At 37.2% G+C, this 23382-nt stretch overlaps 1 protein-coding gene across 20 annotated transcripts in view; it reads left to right on the forward strand.

Annotated features, from left to right (window-relative positions):
• The window catches only part of BCAS3 (BCAS3 microtubule associated cell migration factor), a 364218-nt gene that overhangs the window by 17102 nt on the left and 323734 nt on the right, over positions 1-23382 (forward strand). For all 20 annotated transcript variants that reach the window (XM_054209092.1, XM_054209096.1, XM_054209097.1 and 17 more), the window contains 2 exons: positions 910-991; positions 10006-10078. In XM_054209092.1, the coding sequence (XP_054065067.1) occupies positions 910-991; positions 10006-10078 (155 nt within the window). The remainder of the gene's footprint in view (positions 1-909; positions 992-10005; positions 10079-23382) is intronic.

Genomic DNA, 23382 nt, shown 5'->3' on the forward strand with positions numbered 1-23382 from the left:
TCGGAAGTGCAGAAAGAAATGGGAACAACTATAAAATGTCATTTCAAAAAGCTAACTTGGTTTTATAGTTCATTGATTCATAAGAACCTTGTTCCAAATTGTATTCACTTCTGATATGGTAAACTGCTTGTTTGGCAAAACTTTATGCCAGCACATTGGCTACGTTCTTAGCCTCATTACATCTGTTTTAAGTTGTTGGTTATTTGGAAATGAGCTTCATAATGTTTGCCATTTTCCTGAAGTTTGACGTTCCATATCGGATCCATTACCATCTGTTATGAAAATGCATTCTGACTGACCATTTACAGGAAGTCTGGAAATTCTTCTTAACTGCTTCTGGTTTAATCTCTTCAAGGTTGCCATAAGTGACAAACTTAATTAGTTTGACTCCCTATTTTTAAACATAATTTTCACACCTGGAGGATATGGAATGTACCAATATATCACATACTCTGTTTTTTTTACCACTGGTGTTTGCCACTCTTGATCATTGGTTAGTTAGCATTTTTCTTTGAAACATGCGCTGTGTAGAATAAATGCTTGTGTTGCAGATTCCTGGAATTTTTGTTAATTTAGTCAGGCAGTCAACTTACAAGTTTTGTTTCTTTTAAAACATGTATAGTCATTAATAGTAGATAGTGCTAGTATCTTATTCACGCAGTCTGAGGCACGCATTTTTAGAGGCAAGCCATCTTTGTTGCTATAATTTGTTAGTCAAGACTTCTGGGTTATTCTCATTTAGTGAAATTGCGTATGGTTGGTTAGAAAGGCAATGTCTTACCAACTTACTTTCTTACTCTGCCTTTCATACAATGTCTTTCTACCTACTTTCTTACCTACTAAATATATATATTTTTATAAGTATATATGGTTTTTGCATTGTGTGGACATCATCCGTATGTTTTGCAGATCAGTGGTGAAGCCCAGGAACTCTTCTCTGTCCGCCATGGCCCAGTGCGAGCTGCACGGATTTTACCAGCTCCGCAGATCAGTAAGTGTATATTTATATGGTTCATAATTAACCTTAACTTGTTTTTTTACAGATCTTTGTCCAAATCATTGCTATAAGGCGATAGGTAGATTCTTCTATTAATTTTAAACTGGTCACCTTCATAACAGCTCTCTACAAATATTATTTACCTCTTTCTTCCTTGTACTCTGTAATCCAGTGCTCCCTCGAGTTTAATCTTCAGATTTTAGCTTTGATGCTTCTTCTTTGTAGTTTAGAGGGTATCTAGGTATATCTGTGCTCAGAGATCAGTCCAGAGATGTTAGCGATTCTCTTTGGAAACTTTTATTATCAACATATTATTGCTATAAAATAATATTGAAATTACTTCTGTATAGCAAGGCAGTGGCTAATAGCAGATGATCTAGAAATCATTAACATTTATTAAAAGCTGCTGTTATCGTGTGTTATAACGTCTATTCATAATGTGATGCCCTTCTGCACTCTTAAACTCCTTAGAAGAAGGATAGTATGTCTTTTTTTTTTTGTTACCCATTCAGGAGCTGAAACTGAAACAATGTAAGTAAGATAAAGCAAGAAGGAGTTGATCTAAGTAATATAGTTTGTACAAAGACAAAACGTCCTTTCCTGATTATTTAAATATGTTACTTATGAAGAAAATATCAAGTATTTTCTAAACTGTGAAATGATCTAAATAGTCTACTGGTACATTAAGTTTAGCAATTGCAGCTTTTTATGAGGTTTTTAAAAAGGGCTGCTTTTCCACTCCAGTAAAAGTAATGAGACAATGGAATTTGGTTTTGGGGTGGTACTAGCTTCTAATTTGTTCCCATTCTGCTTATTTTATGTAAACTTTATTCAAACAGTTTGACGTTTTTAGTGGTTGAACTTTTATCATGATCCCTTGAGTGCCAATAGGCACCTCCTCTTTTCTACTGCTTAAATACTGTTTTATCAACTTTGGAGACAAGCTGCGTAGTTTGTCAAACAGGATTGTTTGAGAAGTTCTGAGTTAACCCCCTGGAAGAGCTTGCTGCAAAATTTAAGGAACTATATGTAAACAAGTAAATCCCTTTAAAAAAAAAATGACACTGTTCAATCTAAACACAGGATCTGATAGTAGACTTCTTTAAAAGCCCAAGATCTGTTGGTGTCCTGGCTCATTTTTGGTTTCGGCAACGTTTTGCTTATCCACTCTCCCCACAACTTCAGCTGGGCAAGGTATTTTGTACAGCTGCGGAGTAGCATTTCTGGTTTAAATTGATTGCCGTGTTTTACTTTCGGGGATGAAAAGAATGTACTTCTAGATACCAAAAGGTTTTTTGGGTTTCTGCTGGATTGCAAATTGTACTAGTATATCATGAATTAATTAGTGAACTAAAAAATATAGCCTAAAACCTGATTGTTTAAATTTTAAGTACAAAAATAGTAAATTATAATAATTTTGAGTGTTTCAAGGAAAGTAAATGAAGAAAGTTGAAGGTTTAATGGACACATTGTACATTGTCCGAGTGATTTGCTGAGCGGAGGAATATACAAAGTATGAGCATGTGCGGTTCTGTAGCTCTATGATAGGTTAAAGTCATTTAAAGCAAAATACTTCACAAGCATTTTATTCTGCTTATGGGAAGGCTGTGTAATTCCTGATGAGCTGTGGTTTTTTGCTGTTGTGTGTCATTAAGTAATGGATGTCTATGCCCCTTCACCGCTCAAAGGAAAAAAGAAGAGAAAGAGAAGTGTTAATGAAAATCAAGTAAATTAATTAAAGGACCTATAAGCTCTGTTTTTTCTGACAGTAAAATAGTGCTTTCTGATTTTTCAGTCTAGTAAGTTACACTGCTTATGAACTCCTTCAAGCACTTACTCTCTGTCTATAAATTGCATATATTTAGCATCTGACAATGATAATTGTTACATTAGAAAACTATTCAAATTAGCTCATATTAAATTAAGTCAAACCTTTTAAAAACATGTTTTGGTCTCTTTTTACATGGCTTGGTTTAAATAAATCTTTGATTAAAAATACATGAATGTATCATTGACCAGTATCTGGAATCAGATAAAAGTAAAGCTGTAATAAGAGGCCTTAGATAACTAACACATGAGCTCTAATGATTCTGAACCAAATAAAAGGAGTTTGTAAAGGAGAAGCTGATTACCATCAGTAGGCTCAAACACTATTTTACTGTAAAGCTGTAAAAAGGGAATTATTGAAAATAGGACTCTCTTGGTAGATGGATTTGGCACGTTCCTAGAAACAGATCTTTTTTGTGATAAGAGACTCATTCCCAGGTGTGAAAGGGAAGCTTATGGTTTTTAACTTGGTGACTTTACAGTAGCAGAACTTAATAGTTTGTCAACTATTTTGTTAAAATACTATAGTCCTTTGATGTTAGATCCTCTGCTGCATTTTGTGCCTCGTAGCATAATAAAGCATTGTTTCAAAAGAGTTATTTCATACAGGCTTACTTCGTGCAGGCTTATTGCAAAGGCGAACTCCTCAAATCTGATTTAGCAGGTTTTAAGTGGTCCTAGTAGCAGGAGCGTGGTGCGGTATCTGGAGCTGGCCCTGCATGCTGCCAGCTGGGATCCGGTGGGGTTTATTAGCTCAGGCTCTGTGCCATGCTGGAGCAGTGGAACGGCTCCTGGAACTGGGCTGACCTGGCAGCTCCACTGCAGCGTTCGGGCAGGGTTTTGTCGGAGCCAACAAACCAGGCAAGACCTGACCTGGCCCAACACCGCAGCGCTTTGATGTCTCTCTGTGGCATGATTGGTCTGCAGCCTGGATAAGATGTCCATAAAGAGCTGAGAGATTTCTGTAAATAGCAGTGAAAAATGGAGATACTAACTCTTCTCTGTGAACAGAGAATATCTACTGCTGCCTTCAACAGTAGATATTGTGTGCCGCAGAAAGTAATCAAAGCCGCATAAATGGCCTTTTTGGAGTCTGAAGGTTTACGCTGTGACCAAATTTTGGGCTTAAGAGAGGAGATAAAGCTGCATAGCTAATATTCGGAAGATGAGAACATCTGTCCGGACGCTGTCACTCTTACCAATGAGAATACCAAGTCCTGGCACTTTGTGTGCCTCATGTGGCATTATCTGCTGAGCCATCTGATTTGGCGCAGCCCTCTAACTCGCCTACCTCCTCTTCACTTTCAAATCTGCGTGCTGTGATTCCGTTTAGTACTTATTTATATGTGTACAGGTGCCTGGTTTACTGTACTCCGGATTTCTCTGTCTCTTCAGATAAAACAAGCGTACAAAGATGTGTTTGAAGCCAGATTGATGTGACTTTGTGCTATCAGAAAGGAAAAAATATTAAGTGGCAGATACAAAACAAAGCTGGAACTATGCCGCTTAAATTTAGCTGCCATTCTCAGTGAAGAGGAAACTATGGTTGGTAACATGATTGTAGTTAATGAAAGTGAGAGAACCACGCAAAAATCAGGGTGTTCTAACTCCCTCCATTTTATATGATTCCGATTTGTGATGTCCTCGCTGCTGCTCAAGTTACTCTGTATTGAGCTTCCTCTCACACAGTACCTAATGGCTCTATTTAGCCCCACTAACCTAATTATTCATATTCTTTCTTCAACATGTTTTCTGATTTCTCACCGCTTCCTCTAGATGATGTCTCTCGTTTCTGAGGGAACTGACTGCGCGAAGACGTGCTTGTAGAATTGAAATGATGCTGAGTTTGAGTTCTGTATGTTATTAAGTATTCTGTCGTGGATATTCCTACATTTGTCTTGTGCTTTTTCTCTTTTGATTAGCATTTCTGTGATATTTATAGAAACATTAAGAATATTACCTATTTAGGTTTTCTGTAGTGGTTGTATGTTCTTTGACCTATGAAGTCACTAATAAAACAGTATCAGAACTCTCCTAGTATTTTTAAAAATCTCTTGTGTTTTGACTTCGTTTTGAGGTCCATTGCATATATACTTCTGAAATCAGTGCTACGGAAATAATACATTTACTTCGGCTATCTTTGCTATTCTTTTTTCTACAAAACCAGAATATTGCTGCTTTCTGAAGTGAGTTAGTGCTACAGTCTCCCATTTTTCATTACTTATCCCAGGTCGTTTTACAAAACCCTGGCCAAGTACCTGCTTTCTGCCTGTGCTATCACATTTATTAAGGTAGGCTTGCCTAGTTTAAAGTTGATCAAGAAATGAGGAAAAGCTGCAGGAGTAGCATTCTGCATGGTAATTCACGGTTAAAGGGTACATGATGGCAGGCTTGTGTGTCGAAGTTTTGATCAGTCGTTGTCTGTGAAACCTATTTCCATGTCTCAGAATTATGAAAATAAATTCCTCCAGTGAACTGAATTAATTTATTGCCATTTTCTAGATTATGCTGCTTGCACAAAAGATGAAATAGTCCTGCGTCTCTCAGTGAATTTGACTGCTTAGTCAAATGGACTTATAAGGGGGGGAAAAAAAGGAAATAAGAAAAGAAATAAAAGAAATCAGAGGAATTATGTTTAAAATAACTATGGACCAAGGGAACCTTATGGATGAAGGGCTGAAAACTAGAATTAGCATGAAAAGCTAAAATTAATTGGGACACAGTACTTTTGCATTTGAAAATCTAAAGCTGTTAAAAGTTTAAATTTTGCAGCAGATTTATCTCTGTACTCCGCTGCTTACATCTTTGATTTTGGTAAAATAAAATTTGAACCTCAAAAGCTTACTCAGCTTTATGTGCAGGTATACTTAAAAGAACTGTAATGTTTAGGTTGCTTTCTAAAGGAAGACAGATGTGAGTTTTGTATATATTCAACCACTTGGGTGGCTTAGTGGTTTTAAGTCCCTGAAGGCCAAAATAATTGCACGGTGTGTAGAGCAAAGGAACTGGCCCTACAAGCTGAACAAGCAGGAGTGTTGGTAGCCAGACTTGGGTTGGTGTAAGTGGGTCATGCAGGTGTGCATTTGGGTTTTGGTGTTTTGTGACTGTTATGTGGGTTGTTATGGCATAATGAACGTTAATGTCTGTGGATTATAGAAATTACAGAACAGAATTCTCAAGCGTAGCAAGTAAGCCTTTTGTAGATATTATAGGGAAGAATTTTGGAGCACGGCATTTTAAAATACTAATTTCTTTGAAGCTATGTGGACTGACCTGCATCCCACCATTGCAGTTCTGGCCACATCACGTCAATGCTTTAGACAGTTACACCTTAAACTTTCACCATATTAGACTGATAAGTCTTTTAAATTTTTCAAACAAGATTCAGTCAAAATAAAATATTTCTGTTTGTCTTCAATTAATCTGTGACTCTAGGAACGTTGATCTCTAACCAATGTTTCAAGGTCATCTTTTTGGTGTTTTTTTTTCTTTCGTAATGAAGCCACATAGTTATCAGAGAATGAAACTGTGGTGCTGTGCAGAAGAGAAAACAACTTTCTCTTAACATCATAGCTCTGTCTCTTTGACAGAACTGCCAAGAAAATGTTCTCCAGCGACCACTGGTTCTTGCGACGCTGCTGTCTTATCTCAGATGTGGGAGGGTGGGATGGGCTGAGGCGGCAGCAGACATGGAAATCAACTGGAGTTGAAGAGGTTCTGGGCTGATGACTTTGGGGGGGTGTGTTAGGAACCAGGTATGATGATGCAGGTATTGGACTTTGAAACTTGAAATGTCGGGGTGATGTTGGGAGTTAAGGGAGAGAGAATAATACGATGCTCGCAGTCTAGAACATTAAATCCTTAAGGAGCACCTGAAGGTCTGGGATGAGGATAGCAGTCGCAGCATCGTTAATCAGGCATGATATTGAGTAATGCAGTTAGAGCTCATCTGTGCAGGAAATGGGGTGTTTATAGATGCTACCCTATAGATCCTACCCTTGAAGCTGAGTAAAGAATTCATTCCTATTTTTAGGACTGACATGAACCTCTTCTGTTTCAAGTAGCACGTCTGCTTTCCTGCATTTGTCTTCAGTAAGAAAGGAGAGACAAAATAGTATTGATTAAGAAAAGTGAAGAAAGATTTATTTTTTTTATTTTTTTTCCCTGAAAGGAAGAAGCAAAATAGGGAATGAAAACCACACGTAGTGAATGCCAGCCATGTGGCCTGATGCGTTTCCAGGTACTGGTGGGCTGCTACACTGACGTGGGGCAGGACCACAAATGCAACATGATTTTCAAGTGAGAGATAGGAGGGGTTTGGTTGAACGGGGGACGCACTGCATTGTTAAGTGGCTGTGATAGAACTTGGTCAGTGGAATTACGTACCAGAAAAATTACTCCGTCGTGCATATATGCTATTGTTGAATAGGTCAGCATTTGATATTTATACAGTGGATTTCTTACTAAAGGGAAATGAGGATACTTTTCATAGTTTTGAGTTGCTTTTGAATTCCTGTGTGGGGTTTCATTTTTATTCTTCAAAAAGTCGTGCTGCTGCTGTTGTTGTTATTGGCGTTATTGGCCCAAGGGATATCTATTCACAGTTTCATCAGAAGTACAGTGCATAAGCTGCTTTGAGCTTATGTGTACGTAACCTTTTGACTTCATAAAGTTCTAAATGTTGGTTTGTATGAAATTTCATTTAGCTACAGATATATTTTTTTTCAATTTCAAGTATACTAACTGAAGTTAGATTTTTTTTTTTAAAATGTATCATTTAGCTAAATGGAGCTGTAGATAAGGTGGTGCCTTGTTGGCAGGAAGGACAGTTTTCATTACTTTAATTGCATGATTTGTCAGGATTTTCAGCTTTTTATAAATGCTGTAGTGTTATATGACAGAATTAAAAGGATTTAGAATAAAAGGAGTTTAAGAAAAAGACTTTGCAACAGGATTTCAATACTTTTTGTATTTGAGGGATTTAGCTAGCTGTTTTTCATTTCAATCATCCTGCTGCATTTTGTTAAACACTGTTTGTGGAGCAGGTGTGTACAACGTCAGTGTATCGCACATGCAAATACACACAATTTTACAAATAAAAATTAATCCACCATAACTTGGAAGATTAAATCCCACTGCAGAACTAGAAAGGGTTGCTGACTCCATTAAGCATTGCAGAGAACAACACATGGCGCTTTTTGCAATCTCATGAATGGGACTGCTATTAACCTGATTTAATGCCCTGCAGAGTCCTCAAAATAATGATCCCTTTCTACAGTATTAATATTTACATTCTGAAAGTATATATTTGAAGTAGAAAATGGATTTTTTTTAAAATGAGAGCCTCAGTCATTACAGTCTGAAATCAGAAGTTTAAGCACCTGTTGTACAAATTTTGCAAGTCTGTATTGTGGGTATTAAAACCTGGTATGCCTTTTGATTTTTGTGCAGTTGTTTCCCTGTGCTCCCCACCACCTTGCTTCCTCTTGCTCCCCCTTCCTCGTCATTAAACTTAGAACTAGACCATAAAAAAACATGTGAATTCATGTCTCTAATATATCCTAGAAAAAAAAAAAAAAAAAGGAAAAGAAAAGTTAAATACTTAAGGTAAAATCCTGGCTCCACTTAAATCAATGTCAGAACTCCCGGTAGAGTCAGCATTTCACCCTTAATGCTGAGGGACTGGCTAAGTGAACAGAAACAAATGGAGTTCATCTGTTACTTGTATCGAAGAAAACAAATTGGTTGCCAGATTCTTAAGAAGACTATATGTTTCATTTATCAATTTACAGGTCAGTACATACAGTACAGATAGGACTCATAAAAGCCCTTGAAATAATAGGAATAAATGCAAAATACATTTGTTTGGTTTAGGTTACTTGTAAAGCTATTGTTGATGGTGAAATTATTGATGTGACCCATTTGGCATTGTAAATACCCAAATGTGTGGGAGGGAAGACTTATCCTTGTACAAATGAGAGTACTGAACAGTTTTTGTTAGAAATTAATTGCATGTACCTGAGTTATTAATAATTAACAGAGACTGTTATGTCACAATGTATATTGTTAATTGTTGTGCCTTTCTGAATAATTGATTTAGTGCAATACACCAGTATTTGAATTAAATTTTGAACAGACTATATCACTAATATTCTTTATAGATCAAAGGGTTTGGTGTATAATGAAGAAAAAAATTTTCCATTATTCACCACGCACATGCATACCCATAGATAATTAAAAAGGCAAAGGTTGAAAGAAAATGGAGGAAATTTAGCAGTGGGAGTGTTGGTGGTTGTTATTCTATTATTTAAGTTGCATAGAAATGTACCCTGGAGTTTAGTAAACATTGCTCACAAGTAGAGGAGAGATTATTATTTTTATTTTTTTTTTTTTACTCAATTTTAGTTCTATTTCTGTTACTGTAGCAATAAGGCAAAGTTTTCAAAACTTCTAAAATCTCATTTTCAGAAGTGTGGTGTATTTAACAATTGGATGGTTCCGGAGGGAAGGTGTGACTGCAGTTTGGGAAGACAGGAGGCTGGATTTGATTGCCCGGCGCTGGTGCCAGTGGTGGCGGGATGCTTGAACCCCCGGGCCGGCAGGGCTGGCGGAACTTACTGAAGACTGTTTTGAATTTAATCTTGTATTTTCTTGGGCACAGGGCATGGGCTGAAGCACGGCTGTGCTTCAGGTGAACGCTGGCAGCCCAGCTTGTCACGCGCTAAAGAGAGTGGCCGCTTTTATGGTTAACGCTCTTATACTCCACTTATACCTCGGTAGAATAAATTGGAAACCAATGTGGGAAACCCATGCAGAGTTGGTGACAGCCTTATTACAGACAACTTTTATAAAACAATGAGAAGTGAGCAAGTGTTACTTGTTACAGAGTCCTTAACCCCAACTGAAATGAATAGAAAATAACTCCAGAATCCCAGCCAGATTTTGCTACTTGTTTTGTTACTCATTGCTGTCTCTTTCAAGAACAGTTCTTCCAGCGTCTGTGACTCTGCCTGTTTTTTGTATTTCTATCACTAATCTTGTCCAGGCTGTGAGTTCTGTGTTACATATTCAATATCCTTCCAATATATAGGGCCCCCACAACATGCACACCTATACTTTGAAAGGTAACACAAACAGTACACAGTGATTTACTTTTTCTTTTTTGCTTTCCCTCTTATTAGGTGCTCAGAAATGTGATAATTTTTCCGAGAAGCGGCCTCTTCTTGGTGTGTGCAAAAGCATTGGATCTTCCGGGTAAGCATATTTTTCATTAATAAAGCCTTGTATATAGATTGTAAAGCTCTCTTCCTTTTTTTGCTAAAGGGATAACTCTGTGAAGTGCTCTTAAAAGTTTTTGTTTTTCAGTACGTCGGTAGACATTTGCCTATGAATTAAGCTTTTTAGAAGGAATAAAAAAGAGACTCTTTATATGAAATAAATGAAGAGGTATTTTGAGTTTATGTTGTTCTCGGTGTAGTCACGATTTTGTCATTAGCCTTTTCTGATGTTAATCCTGGTCAGAATTATTACTGAGAAGTGTCTACAGTAATATCTGTGTCTTAAAAAGTGATTAAAAGATGCTTTCAAGCAGCACTCATATACCAAATGAATGACAAACACGAAGCAATTTCATTGTTACAGCTACTTACTGCGAAATACATGTTAAATCTACTTCTTTGAGTTAGAAAAATAGGTTAACAGTCTTGTTTTGTGCTCTCTGGACAGTATTGTTGTATCACTCCTCTTATAAAAGAAGGTCTTAAGATATTTTATGTCTGCGTTAGATAAGTTGATTCAGGCAATGCAGGGGATTTATATCTATACCTACAGGAAAATATTTGCTTTTCAGGGGTAATCCTCTACACAGAGATTCAAAGGCTAAAGAGTTGAAGTAAATCTTCTTACAGCAGTAAGACTAATTCTGTGCCACACCTTTTTCAATTAAGAATTTAATCACTGTGGGTGTGGAGGAAGACTGTCAAGTCTCTGTAAATTGCTCTGTATGTATGATTACTGTGATAAACTACAGTATTAATGTTACCTGTCTTAAATGTTTAAAACAAAACCCATGTAGGGTAGAGAAGTGAAATGTCTTTCTATTGATGTGTTTACAGCTTGCAAAGCTGCTTATAGTGTCTTTTCGCCTTCCCCCTCCTGCAAGTGTATGTAATCTCGTGAATAACTTTTTGTAAATACGAGTGCATGTAACCGGTGATGCAAATACTGCTCTTGTATGACTTTTCTTGTCGTAATCCAAACATTGTATTTATATTTATATATATATATATATATGTTGTTCTTGGTGTAGTCACAATTTTGTCATTAGCCTTTTCTGATATTAAAAATATATTTTTAATTAAAGGATATGTTGGAAGGAAAAACTTCCCTTTATGCCTTTGCTTTAGAAGCTGAGATATCTGAGAAATTAACAAACTATAAGGGTTGTTATATTCACTGTGTGATTGTATTCCTCAGTTCTTCAGTTAATGGGCAAGACTTCAAAGATTATTGGTATGTTTTCAAAATGAATGGATAGGTTTGTGTTACTACATACCAGTAGTTAAATATCTGCAAATAGAAGATTTTAAATCAGGCTTTCCGCTGTGACCAGAAGACGAGTGTGTCATTAAAAAAAGTAGACACCGCTACAGGCTCTTGTTTTATCCATTTCATAAAGAACCATTTTCCACATGGTGGTAGACCTTCAACAGAAAATTCTGAAACGTTTTTCTACATTTACTGTTCATTGCAAGTTATTTCGGAAAAAGTCCTTGCAAATTACCTATTTTGTCAATAGCTTTCAGACTAAGAGTTCTTTGATAGTTTGCCCTCAACGGGAGTCACGCTCCTTTTAAATTGGCTCAAGTGTCACAGTTATTTTTTCTTCTGTTACATTCATAGATCATTTGATTACATTTCTATAATGGTTGTTATGCATAAAGAATTTGTGTAGAACATTAAAATTGCTGTGTCACGAGTGGCCTCTGAACCTGAATTACAATTTTAGTTCTGTTCTTAACTTGAGGTTTTGTGCTTAACATCATTTCCTGTATATCTTAATGGTTGTGGACAGATAAAACACCTTGTTTAATCATATATCTGAAGAAAATACTACATTTATTCTAGAGGATTTATTCCGAAGCACTTGATATTTTCACTACAGTCATCTCCTCACCTACTTTGGAGATTATGCTGGCTATGGCATGAAATACTGCAGCTGTCAGCACATTACTGAAACTCTGCAGGGAACAGGAGGCCTGTTCTGTCTAATGCAATGGCAGGTAAAATAATCAGTGAAATGATGTAGCACTGACGCTAAAATATTTCCCATTTAACAGCAAGGTAAACGGAGTGTCTAAAAGACTGAATGATTTTTCTCAAAGGCAACTAGTCCAAAGCAGATCCAAAAGTGAAATCCAAGTCTTCCAGCACACAATCTGTGATGCTGATACATTAATCTACATTGTCTGTCTTTTGTATAAACTGAATTATATCGGACATGGTTATGACAATGGGGCCAACATCCAAAATAATTCTGCCAGCACAGTCCCCCGGCCCTTATCCTCCTCTTCTCTAGGACACCAGGTGGTCACTTTTTTTAAAGGAGAAACCTGTGACCTCCTGAAGTGATTTGGCTACTTCCAACAGTCCTCCGACTTGCTCCCATTCAAGTTTTACCCAGGTTATTATCTAAAATCTTTCAGAATCATTTACCAAGGAGAGTGATTCTAGGGAAAAAACGTTTGACTTCTTCAGCCTTGATCATCGTTTGGATTTTCCCTAGCATTACTTCAAAATTTTGGACTTCTGGTTGCTCTGCTCAAATTTGCCGCTATTGTTACTCTTTTCTTGGAACATCCCTGGAAATTTTGACACTTTCAAATAAGTTTTTGTTGCTTAGCTGTTATTAATAAATAAGGGACATGGTTAACATTTTGGAAGAGTTGGTGGCTGGCATCACGACTTATGGTGGAAGAATATTTTTGAACCTTGCCGTGTCTGGAGGCAATACTCTAATTTAACTTCTCCGTGGCAATCCTTTATATAAAATCCATTTTCAGTAGCTCTCCTAGAAAGTGCTTTGAAGCCATTAATTTTTTTGATGGAAGGTGAAAAAGAAATGCATTTTACACCTGACTTATGACAAAACCTCAGTAGGTTATTAACTCTTCTTTACAGTTTAGGAGTTGCTGTAAATTGGCACATGCTATTTTTGACCTTAAGAAAACATACGTGTTAGAGTTATTAATACTGTGTGTGAACAGTTTTAGTTTACTACACATAGATGAGTGATTATACTTACAAATGTGTTGATATGTTTCATGATTTTATGGACTAATACGTATATTCAAATGCATAAAAAAATCTTTGAGAAATTTGAATTAAGCATGTATGAAAATTACATGAGCAAGTTTTAAGAGTTAAATATGCTAAACCAGTAAAGTAATACAAATCTGATAGAATATAGTTTTCATCTAGATCCACTGCACTGTCATTTAATAGTATTTTGTCTTTTAGGACTATATCAATGAGATATTGACATGTTCAGGTTAGGAGCTGGGATTTCCTGGTTCTGACCACCAGTCTGCATTAGTGGTTACCGTCAGGAAATTCTTCTCTTTTCCTTTAGCTGTAAAGTAAATTCACCATAATGAGGGAAATATGATAAAAAAGTATTCTTTTTAATGTACAACATTTGTAAATCTGGAATCCAAAAAATTTTCAAATAGTGATGAATTAATAATTTCAAAAATATCACTTATATGAAGTAACTTCAGTACTTTTCGCTATCCCTCTAATGTACCATGTACTTTTAAGGAAAGAAATTAATGAATAATTTTGTCTGTGATAATATGCTTGGACTTCTTTCCTTCATTATGAAACAAAGATGGGTATAAAAGTACTTTATGCAAAATAATGTTTGCCTGAAAGAAATGTTTAGATTTATGTGTCATTCATGAATTTTTTTTGTCATTTACACAGTGAAAGATCTCTGGTGACTTCAAAATGCAGTAGTTTACCCAGGAGATCCCCTTACGTTTTACTGAATTACAGATTTTTGACAAGTATAAAACCACCTTGTTAAATTTTAGTATGTCTTCCACAGATCTAAAAACGTATTCACTTAGAAATCAACTTCTGCATAACTTGGTGTGTGGATTGCATCTCTTTTGTAATGTAACGTAATACAGTAGTAATTGATATAATATATGCTGATAAAACATACATTCCTTTGAATATCAGATTAAGGTCTTAAACCTTCAGTTTAATATTTATTAATTTTAAATCTTAATTTGTTTGCGAAAGTCATGGTTGAGAACCTGCTTATAAAAATTTATTTTAGTGTATCTAAAATTTTAAACTTTGCACTTTGAAATTAATTTCTGACACCTGCTTTATATAAAAATACTAGAGAGAGAGAGAGAGATTTGCTGCTTACCTCAATCCTTGTATTCCCCACAATGAGGATTTTACCAGGGATGATGAAATTTGTGTTTTCTAAACTTTTGCCTTATATCTGAGTTTCTGACTAGCTTTCAGTATGCACGTTTTTGTATTTGAAAAGTCAGTTTTTCCATCTAGTAAAATGACAGAAATGTCTAGCATGGTTTCACTATATAATCTTTTCAAAACAATAGTTTTCTCAGCCCCCAGAAAGGATGCAGTCTTGATACATAAATGGGAAACAGATTGTGTTTTTTGGCTGATACTACTGTACTGGTTTAGATGTTGGTTCGGTTAACTTCAGTCTTAGATTACAAGATTTGCAAATTAAAGTAAAACCCAAAAAGGAGAGACCATCTGCATAAATTTTGTTTTTCGTGGAGTTTTGTAGAGGCATACTTACTTTGTTCTTGGTGGTGAGATAAACAAATCTGTATAAACACACAGAAAGGATTTATGGTTTTCGGTCCATATTAATGAATTTTCTAGGTGGTGAAACATCAAGATTAGTAATCTGTAAATTGAATGGAGGATTCCCCTGCCCTCCCCCCACCCCCCCAAAAAGAAAGAAGCGGTAGTGGTGACTGCAAAACTGCATGGCAGAACTCGTCAATGTGTGCTGTTCAGAGCTACTCAGTTTAAAAATAAATGGATAAGACCAACTATGTTGAATGGAAATATATTCCTGTTTTCCCCATATGGGTGGTTGAAACCATAGTTTGGAACATGCTGGATCTGTAGAACGCCTTCAGATACCTCAGAGAGGTGTAAATACATTAGACATGCTTTTTGTTCTGGTCAAATGTAAATGTACTGATATCTTTAATTTAAGTAAGTGCTTCATTTCAGATAATGGAGATGTTTTAAGGGGAAATTGACCACTATAATTTTGTTTTTGTTTAGATTATTGAGGCGGAAATCAAGGTTTTGAGAGGGCCTGCAGATCTGCCCTTCAGTAGATGGTGTAGGTAACAAGAAAGCAAACGAAACAGAAGTGACCATGCCAGCAGGAGAAACCACAGTGTGTGTAGGTGCAGAGAAAGGGAGATGGGGGCGGGGAAGGCAGAGATGAGTAACTGTACTGTCTTACATTTGAAACCACCTGAGTACAGAAGGTTTTAAATACTTTAAACCCCAGTATCTACCTTTCCTCAAATGCCAAGTGTTCTGATGACTCAAATGTTTACCCCATCATGCTTGATTATGAGTAACCAAACTTCGTTTCTACTCTAAAGATTTTCTTCTTTTCTATTTGTTTCCCTTATTAGCTAAGTAGTTTATGATACATAGGCGAAAAAATTCTTGTGCTGAAATGCATACCAGTCTAGCTAAAGGACTGTATCGGTACAGCTGTGGCCTTAGAGCAGGGCGGGCTTTAGGCGGTGGTTGCGTGACTCAATGACCAGCAGCAAAGACAGCTGAACTCCTGCTCGCCTTGTCGGCTTGTGCTGCTGCCCCTGCCTGCTGCTTTCTTCAGCTGGTTAGGGAACCGTACGGTAAAGGAGACAACAGAAATAATCCAAGTAAAAAATAACGCTCCAATTTTATTTTTTAATGATATGGATTATTTCAGTCAACCAGTCAACTGGTTTACGAACAATTGCATGCAAAATGGCAGGGTGCAACTGAGAATATTGTAGTCCATTGTAGCATGAGAACAGAGAACGGGATTTCTCTAGGTTAGCTTTGCTGCTGAAGCTGCTTAGCCAGGAACTGCGGTCTCACTCGCTTGCTATTATGCTTTATTCTCTTGCCCATCCCTCTTTTAACAGAGCAAAACAAAGAAGGTAGAAATGCTAGAAGTGATTTGTCCCAACAGCCATGTTTCTGGATAGCAATATTTCATCTTCTGTTAATGAATCATTCAGAAGGAGATGGGGGGAAAAGGAATCTTGAAGATTTCCTTGAAACGCAACCTGGATCTCTAAGCCATCCTTACAAAAAGTATTCGACACTTTGATGTACTTGTTCTTTGTCCAAACAGCCAAATACGGATGGATAAAAGATTAGGAATTTATGCCAAAATCTTATGCAGGCACATATGATAATCAGGTAACTATACACGTATAGCTAATTGAAAGATCAGTTACAGAAGATTAAAAAGTAAGAGTTTGAAGGCAGCAGACTTTCTAGTCTTCTGTGTTATGGAGACTAAAGGACCTCAGGCAGTAACCTATGGAGCCAGCCTGAAGCATGTGTTAGGTTTCTAGCATATATTTTTAGAAAGACATATTAATTTAATGATGTCAAGTGATGGAAAATTTTGGATGACTTGAATTGGATGGGGGTCATTTGAGGGCATGAGAAAGAAGAGGTAATCTTTTTTAATCATGGGAGGAGGAAGGAAATAAGGACAAGTTAAAGGAGGAGGAGTGGATGGAGCAAACAAAATGTACAGCTTTGGCTAGCCAGCATTTTTTTCCCCTGCTGATCAGTTTACAAGACAAATCAATTGGCAGCAGATTTTCAGGAAGCATGCTTTATTAACGTGGCTACTGTAGATTAAAACCTACTAACCTTAGCATATGTTTAACTCAGGAATGTGTTTATGGGAGTGGTAGGATTTAGGTAGAAAGCAGCTTTACATGAGTAAGAAGAGAAACAATGCAATTAAAGCGTTAATATTTTCTCACATTAATATTTCCAAATCACATGACCCTGTTCCTTATCTGGCAAAGGAACTGGTTAATGCTGAAATCCAGTGTCCAGTCCTAAGTGTCTGTGGCTTTTAACGTTTAAAATTAGCTAGCTGTGAAATGATTTGTCAGAGACAAACAGCAAAGCTTTCTGGAAGGATCACCCAAGAGAAGGAAATTAGCTATGATGAATGAAGTTCTTGTTCACAGTTCTCACACTGCTCAGAGGAACTCTCCCTGGAATATTTTTACTGGAATGCCATTGCAAATGCCGTGGTTACGCCGTGGACTCACCCAGCCGTGCCAGAGCCTGAATCATGCAATTGAGTGTGTAAAGGGTGTAGCCGCTCAAGATAAAATATGGCATGTTTTTTTTCAAATCACACATAAAAATGGGTTGTACAGATGGTTATGATTTTCAATTGTATCGGACACCATGAAGTAGATTTCATGAAGTTCGTTACATATTTGTGGTCTTTTATTGAAGACTCTGCAAAATTTGGTCATATTTTTTCTCCCCGGCCTTATTTTTTGCAGACTGTCAAGGATTTATAAGTTGAAATTTCTAGAAAGCGAACTTAATAGGTTTTATTCTAAAAGTGTAGTAGAAGCTTTTAAGTTGGGTAAAGCACTCTCGTTTCTGTTATCTGTGAGGGATTGAGTCCCTTGCACTGTTGAAAAACTGTAAAGCACCATTAACTGCAAAGTGTGCCGTCCTATCAACTGCCTTGCAAAGATTTCCTTCCGTTCTAGCAGATGAAAAACATTATCATCTCTGGTGACTGTAGGGGAAAAAATCAGTTTAGTCTTAACAGGTTGTGTGGCAGCTTTTAAGACCCAGAGAGACGCAAGCACTGAATAAAGTAGTTTAAATTCCTTGCAGTGATGTTGGATGTGATTTGTTATGTTACGTGCTAAAGATAGCAACGTTCTTCGTTTTAAAAAGAGCTCTTCAGATCCCAGATTTTTTTTCTTATAACTTGCTTCTATAATTATATTAATGTACTTCAGCTATTTTTGCAAGGTTGAAGTAATGTTTACTGGTAATTCTGTGAATTTTCTAACAGATTAAAATGCTGGGAGGTGCGGCTTTAATGGACTAAGGTAGTGGTTCCATTTGTAAATACCGAGGATAGGAAAGATCTGGTGTTCTCCTGATACACCAAATGTTTGTCTGAGGGAACTGTAGTAAGAAATAACCTCTGAACTATAATAAACTGTTAATCTTGGATCAAAACTGGAAGGAAGAAAATTAGTATTTGGGGTGAAACTTTGACCAGTTGGTGAGAACTGTGGGTAGTTTTGACCTTCTAAAGTTTTGATTTATTAAGCTGTAAAAAGATAAGCCCTTTTCTGGGCGATGTTTGGGATAGCATGGAGGTTTGGGAGAGCAGATTTCCAAGCGGAGGCGTAGTTTCATTTTACCGCTGTTCCAACCCCCCGTGCGTGGAAGGAGCCGGGGAGGAGATGGAGGGAAGGAAGTAGCCGTTTGCTAAACGCGGCGGCAGATAAACCCAGCTGGAGCACATACCTTCCCCCAGAAACTTGTCAGAAGAAGCACTACAGGGAAAAGATAATGCACAGCGCCATTACAGGCAAAGCTGCTGGTTCCAGGGCCACTTTAAATTCCACTTTAAATTATTAAATACTGTAAACGCTATAAAGTTAATTAGAAGAGGAACAAACTCTACAAAGATAAATGTGTTTTCAATATGTTTCTCAGGGAGGGTACAGTAGAAACCAGTGAATGAGAGGAAATTTATTTCTGGCAGCACTCTAGACATGGAACTGTGGTTGAACTTTTTACCCTAATTACGTCCCCGCTAATGCCTGCAGCGGTCTGGAATCAAAGCGGCCCTTCAGGCCCTGGAAAGTCTCTGATGTGGCGAGCGTTTGTTGTGTGATGAGGGTTACTTAAGAAAAAACGGAATATTGTGACAGGATTTTTCAAAATTTCTCAGTTACCACCCACCTCACTTGTTGCCTACAAAAATAGAGTAATTGTTTGCATCTGTGTGTTTTTGTCTGTCTTAGAAATAACTGTTATAAATCAATGTGACATAGACTCAGAGAACAGTTGAGGATTATATTTTCTTTTCTTGTAAGTTTTAGGGTTATTTCTATGTTTTATAGTATAAGTAGGATTTAAAGTACGTTGCAAAATAGTTAGAAATTTCAGGATGATTTAAGTCATTCTCTTCTTCTGAGGGTACTAACACCATCAGATGTTGAGTTCTCAATCAATTCAAAGATGATGTTATTTAATATGTTTTTTCCTGAATAACAGCTGTCACTCATAGTTTGAGCAGCTAATTGCAAAGTGCATTAACTTAGAGCCCTGCTATCTGTATTGTCACACAATTGCTGCCACTCAAGTCATTCACTACAACTTGACGGCATTTGAACTTTGCATCTGTTGCTAAATGCCATTTTCTGTCTTACAGTGGTCTCTCTGGAATCCTTCCTGTCCTTTTTCTTCTCTTTCTTTCCTTCAATAATATTTAATGTACGGAGGAACAGTCAAGGGAGTTTGAGCTCCAGCATTCATGTATGGATTAGGTTCTTTTAAATCTCTAAAGTGTGGAAAAAATAAGTGGAATCCATTTGAAAAATCTGATATAATTATTCTTTTTCTCTAGTTCTGATCTGTTGATTGAAGCAGAATGAATACATTTTGGTAGCTTTAAAATTTTAAAACCACAAATAATTTAAAATGTATAATAAAATAAATTTTCCTCCAGTGCTTCAAAACAGAAATTTAGAAGGCTCCTTTGTGAAAAAGCTGTAAAGCATGTTTTTAAAAAAAGATCTTGCTTAATCCCTTCTTTCTTTAAATTCTGACTAGGTAATATGTTTAGAATATCACCTGAGGAGACCTGTTACCACATTTTTGGATGGTTGCTCACAAAGTTCTTTATGAAATTAATTGTGTTTTAAATTATGAATAGAATATTTGTACAGTATAATGATCTCATTTTAAAGATGAAGCATTAATAAAATAAGACTAAAAGTCTTAATCAATTTTGCCTACATAATTTGAAGGACCATGTCTCGCATTTCAGCATCGGCTGCACTAGGTGAGTGTCTCTGTGGTGAGAATGCAGTATTTCTGTGTGCCTTCCCGTAGCAATTGTAATTCCTCCTGGAAATATCGGCTGCATTTAACGATGAAATCCCTCCAAACTTTGTGAAAAGTGGTCCAGTAAAGGAGGTAGCTGTATTTGGGGCTTCACTGGGTGGGAGAAAGACTATAACATAAGCTAACACTTTTTTTTGTTTGTTTTTTAATGTTAAGCAATTCATATAGATTCTCAGCCTTCAGGTCAGGTTAAACAAAAGCAGACTATTGGGTTTGCCTTTCACTGGGCTCCTTGTTCAGAGTAATTATTTTCAGGTACTATTTCATGTGTTCAGGCCAGCTTTCAGTCAGTTCAGTTACAGTGCAAATTCTGCACGTCTGAAGATCATGGTCTGCTATGGCAAGTCATAAATTAATCAAGTAAGACGTAAGAATGTAAAATTAACAGGCACTTGTGAAAGTTTGGACCTACCTGATGTGACCAGAACCTCACAGAGGCGCTTTGCTCTCACAGCGCTTTTCAAGTGTCTTAACTGTAAGAGCGTTCAACTTCAGTCATCTGCACTCTAAAACCCTCTGGTTCTTTCTTGGAATTGTTTTCAAGCTTCTCAAAAATTGTAATTCGAGCCATATACTAGCATATAAACAATTAGGTTTTAGTAGACTGGCAAGCAACTGAAAGATGTCTTGCTGTCGTGCAGTCTGAGGCAGCGAGGCTGCGTAATGTGGAGGTGAAGTGTTGCACAACCCCATTAGTTTCTGTTGATGTTCTTAATGACATCAGTGGCAAACCTATTTCAGATAAAACAGGTTGGTACAGGGTTTTGTCTTTCATGTTGAATCCAAAGAGTGCGTTTGCGTGGGGGTTGGGATGACAGGGCGGGCTGCTGGCTTAATTTGTCCTTTGTTGGAGGTGATTACATGCAAGATGAGAAGATGCCAGCAGGCCTGTCAGAGCCATGAATCATAAGGCAGAGCACAGAAAAGAAAAAAAAAAAATCAGAAACCTAAAGAGATTTGTTACAAGAATCAACAGGATAAAATATTTGGTCCTTCATAATACTTTTGCCATGTTAGCAGTTGCAGGTAAAAACACCTTTTAAATATTGATTATTGAGTATTCAGCCACACACAAGCTGGGCCCTTTAATATACACAGGCTGCAGAGGAACGGGACACGGTAGCTCCGCAAAGATTTGGTTTGTGTTTTTGAAGAAGCTTTATAGTGCACTTCAGAAGAATGAGTTCTGTTGACTCTCAGTTCAGATTGTTTTTTGCTTTTGGTAGAATTCTGGCTTTGTTTATAATGTGACAAATAATGCCTCAAGTATGCAGAGTTAGTGTGCATATGCTGGAATAATCAACGGACATCTGTATTAACTGTTCTGTCTTCTGATATGCTGTTGATCAGAAAGTGCTGTCAATAAATAATGCCTTGAATGAAGAAAAAAACTTTGGTATTTGGAGTTTTACACATATTGACAGTTTATAAAACCTCGGGCTAGCTGTGACTGCAGAGCTGTAAGTGGCTCCACAAAATGCTCTCTCAGGGTTCCGCATGTGCTTGGTGAAATTTGGCTGGAGCTGGGATATTTCAGTATCAATTTTCTCTCAGACTTGTGCTCCCAGAAATATGATATTTTTCTGTTAAGCTGTGACACGTGTCTGTCTCTTGATACGCAAAAAGTTTATATATTTTTGGTTTTGGCCCAGCTTGTATGATCTTGGAGATCCGTGTGGCACTTATTACAATACAAATTGCATGTGTGTATTTCAGTGGTGAGTTCTGCTTTGTTTTACAGCAAGAAGAAGGACAAGACAGTTCTTATATTTATTTCATTCTATATTTTTGGAGGAAATATATCTACCAGATTGTAAGCTTAATCAGCTGATCATAGACGTATTAATCTTTGATAGAGGTATGACAGAAATGCAGTTTTATTCTACTCAGAAGTTAATCTTGGCTCACGCTCTCCAGGATTCACAGAAACTTTTCCAGTTAAGCGTATGTTCATATGATCAAAGATAGCTGGTGCAGGTTCATAATTCTGTATAAAAGGACTGTTCGGTTACACACAAGAACAAAATCTAGTTCAGAATATACCAGAAAAAATGATTCTGATCTGAAAAGTGGAGCTCCAGATGTACTTTTCCTCAGTGAGAGCTACACTCAAGTAAACCTTGTAGATAAACAAATCTCTTGAGATGCCGCTAATCTTCCTATATTAACTAACTCCAAATATGATGGGACAGCTATGTTTTGTAGCATGTGGTATGTCTCGGTGAAGTGGAAAACGTGTCGCGCTCTACTCTCTCTGTAAAAGCGTGCCACAGCTGAAAAGCCAGCTTGTGCGATATTTTACACTTCAGCGCCAGGCCTGCCACATGCCATGGAACGAAGCAGCGTGGTACGACAGGCTGCGGTACGTGGAGGTAGGTTGTGGGCTGTTGTATGGCTTCGTTTAGCTTCATGCATTTGGAAATTTAAAAAAAAAAAGCAAAACCCAAATCCAGAAAGTCTCTTCTGATGACGAGAATGAGTAATCTTGTTATGGGCAGAAAACACAATAGTAGAAACATGTTACGTACTGCTGGGAATGCAGAATGGGGGAAGAGCCATCTGCTGCCAAAACTGAAGAGTAATTTGGAGTTTGCTAAGCATTTTAATATTTTGAAGGATTCCCCTTCCCTTTTACTTTTCTCCTTGAACTGATGGTACTGTTCTTGTAGTATCTGCTAGGATAATACCAATATGTTGATAAAACCTAGTCTTCAGTTTTCCTCTTGTTGATGTACAGGATTGTCAAGAAAATTTGTATTTTCAGATTCTTCCCCCATACAGCCCGTGAGAGGAAACAACTTTTCATTCTGTGTTGGATCAGGAGTTTTGCCTGCCATGAACTGTGGTATGCGATTGCTGAATACAATGAGGTTACTCACAATGTTCACCCCAAGTTGCAGACAATAGCAATGTGCAAAACTGGTGAGGAATCTGCATTGCCCCTCAGTAGGATGGCTTCTTACTATATTGAAATGAATGTTTTGATCTTCATTTATTTAACATAGAATTGTCGGCTCGCTCAATAACGGGGTCTCTTCCTGTGCCCTGCATCACAGGCATTCTGCTGCATCTTTTCTGCTGACAGAGCTACGATAAACTTTAGGAATCAGGTGGATCGTTGTTGTAGAGGCTGCACAGAGAAGTCTCTTTCTGGCAGTACCCAGCTAGTGACAAGTTTAGGGTATGATACTGTACGAACCGGAGAGTGGAACTGGCTTGCCTTGACCCATGGTTAAGTATGAGTGCAAATAGGAAGGGATGGCAGGAGTCCATGTATCTGCATTTGTATTCATTGTACAAGAAAAACATCATAAAATTACATGAATGAATATCCTGAA

The sequence above is a fragment of the Rissa tridactyla genome, chromosome 7 (genome assembly GCF_028500815.1).
Source record: "Rissa tridactyla isolate bRisTri1 chromosome 7, bRisTri1.patW.cur.20221130, whole genome shotgun sequence".
Taxonomy (NCBI): domain Eukaryota; kingdom Metazoa; phylum Chordata; class Aves; order Charadriiformes; family Laridae; genus Rissa; species Rissa tridactyla.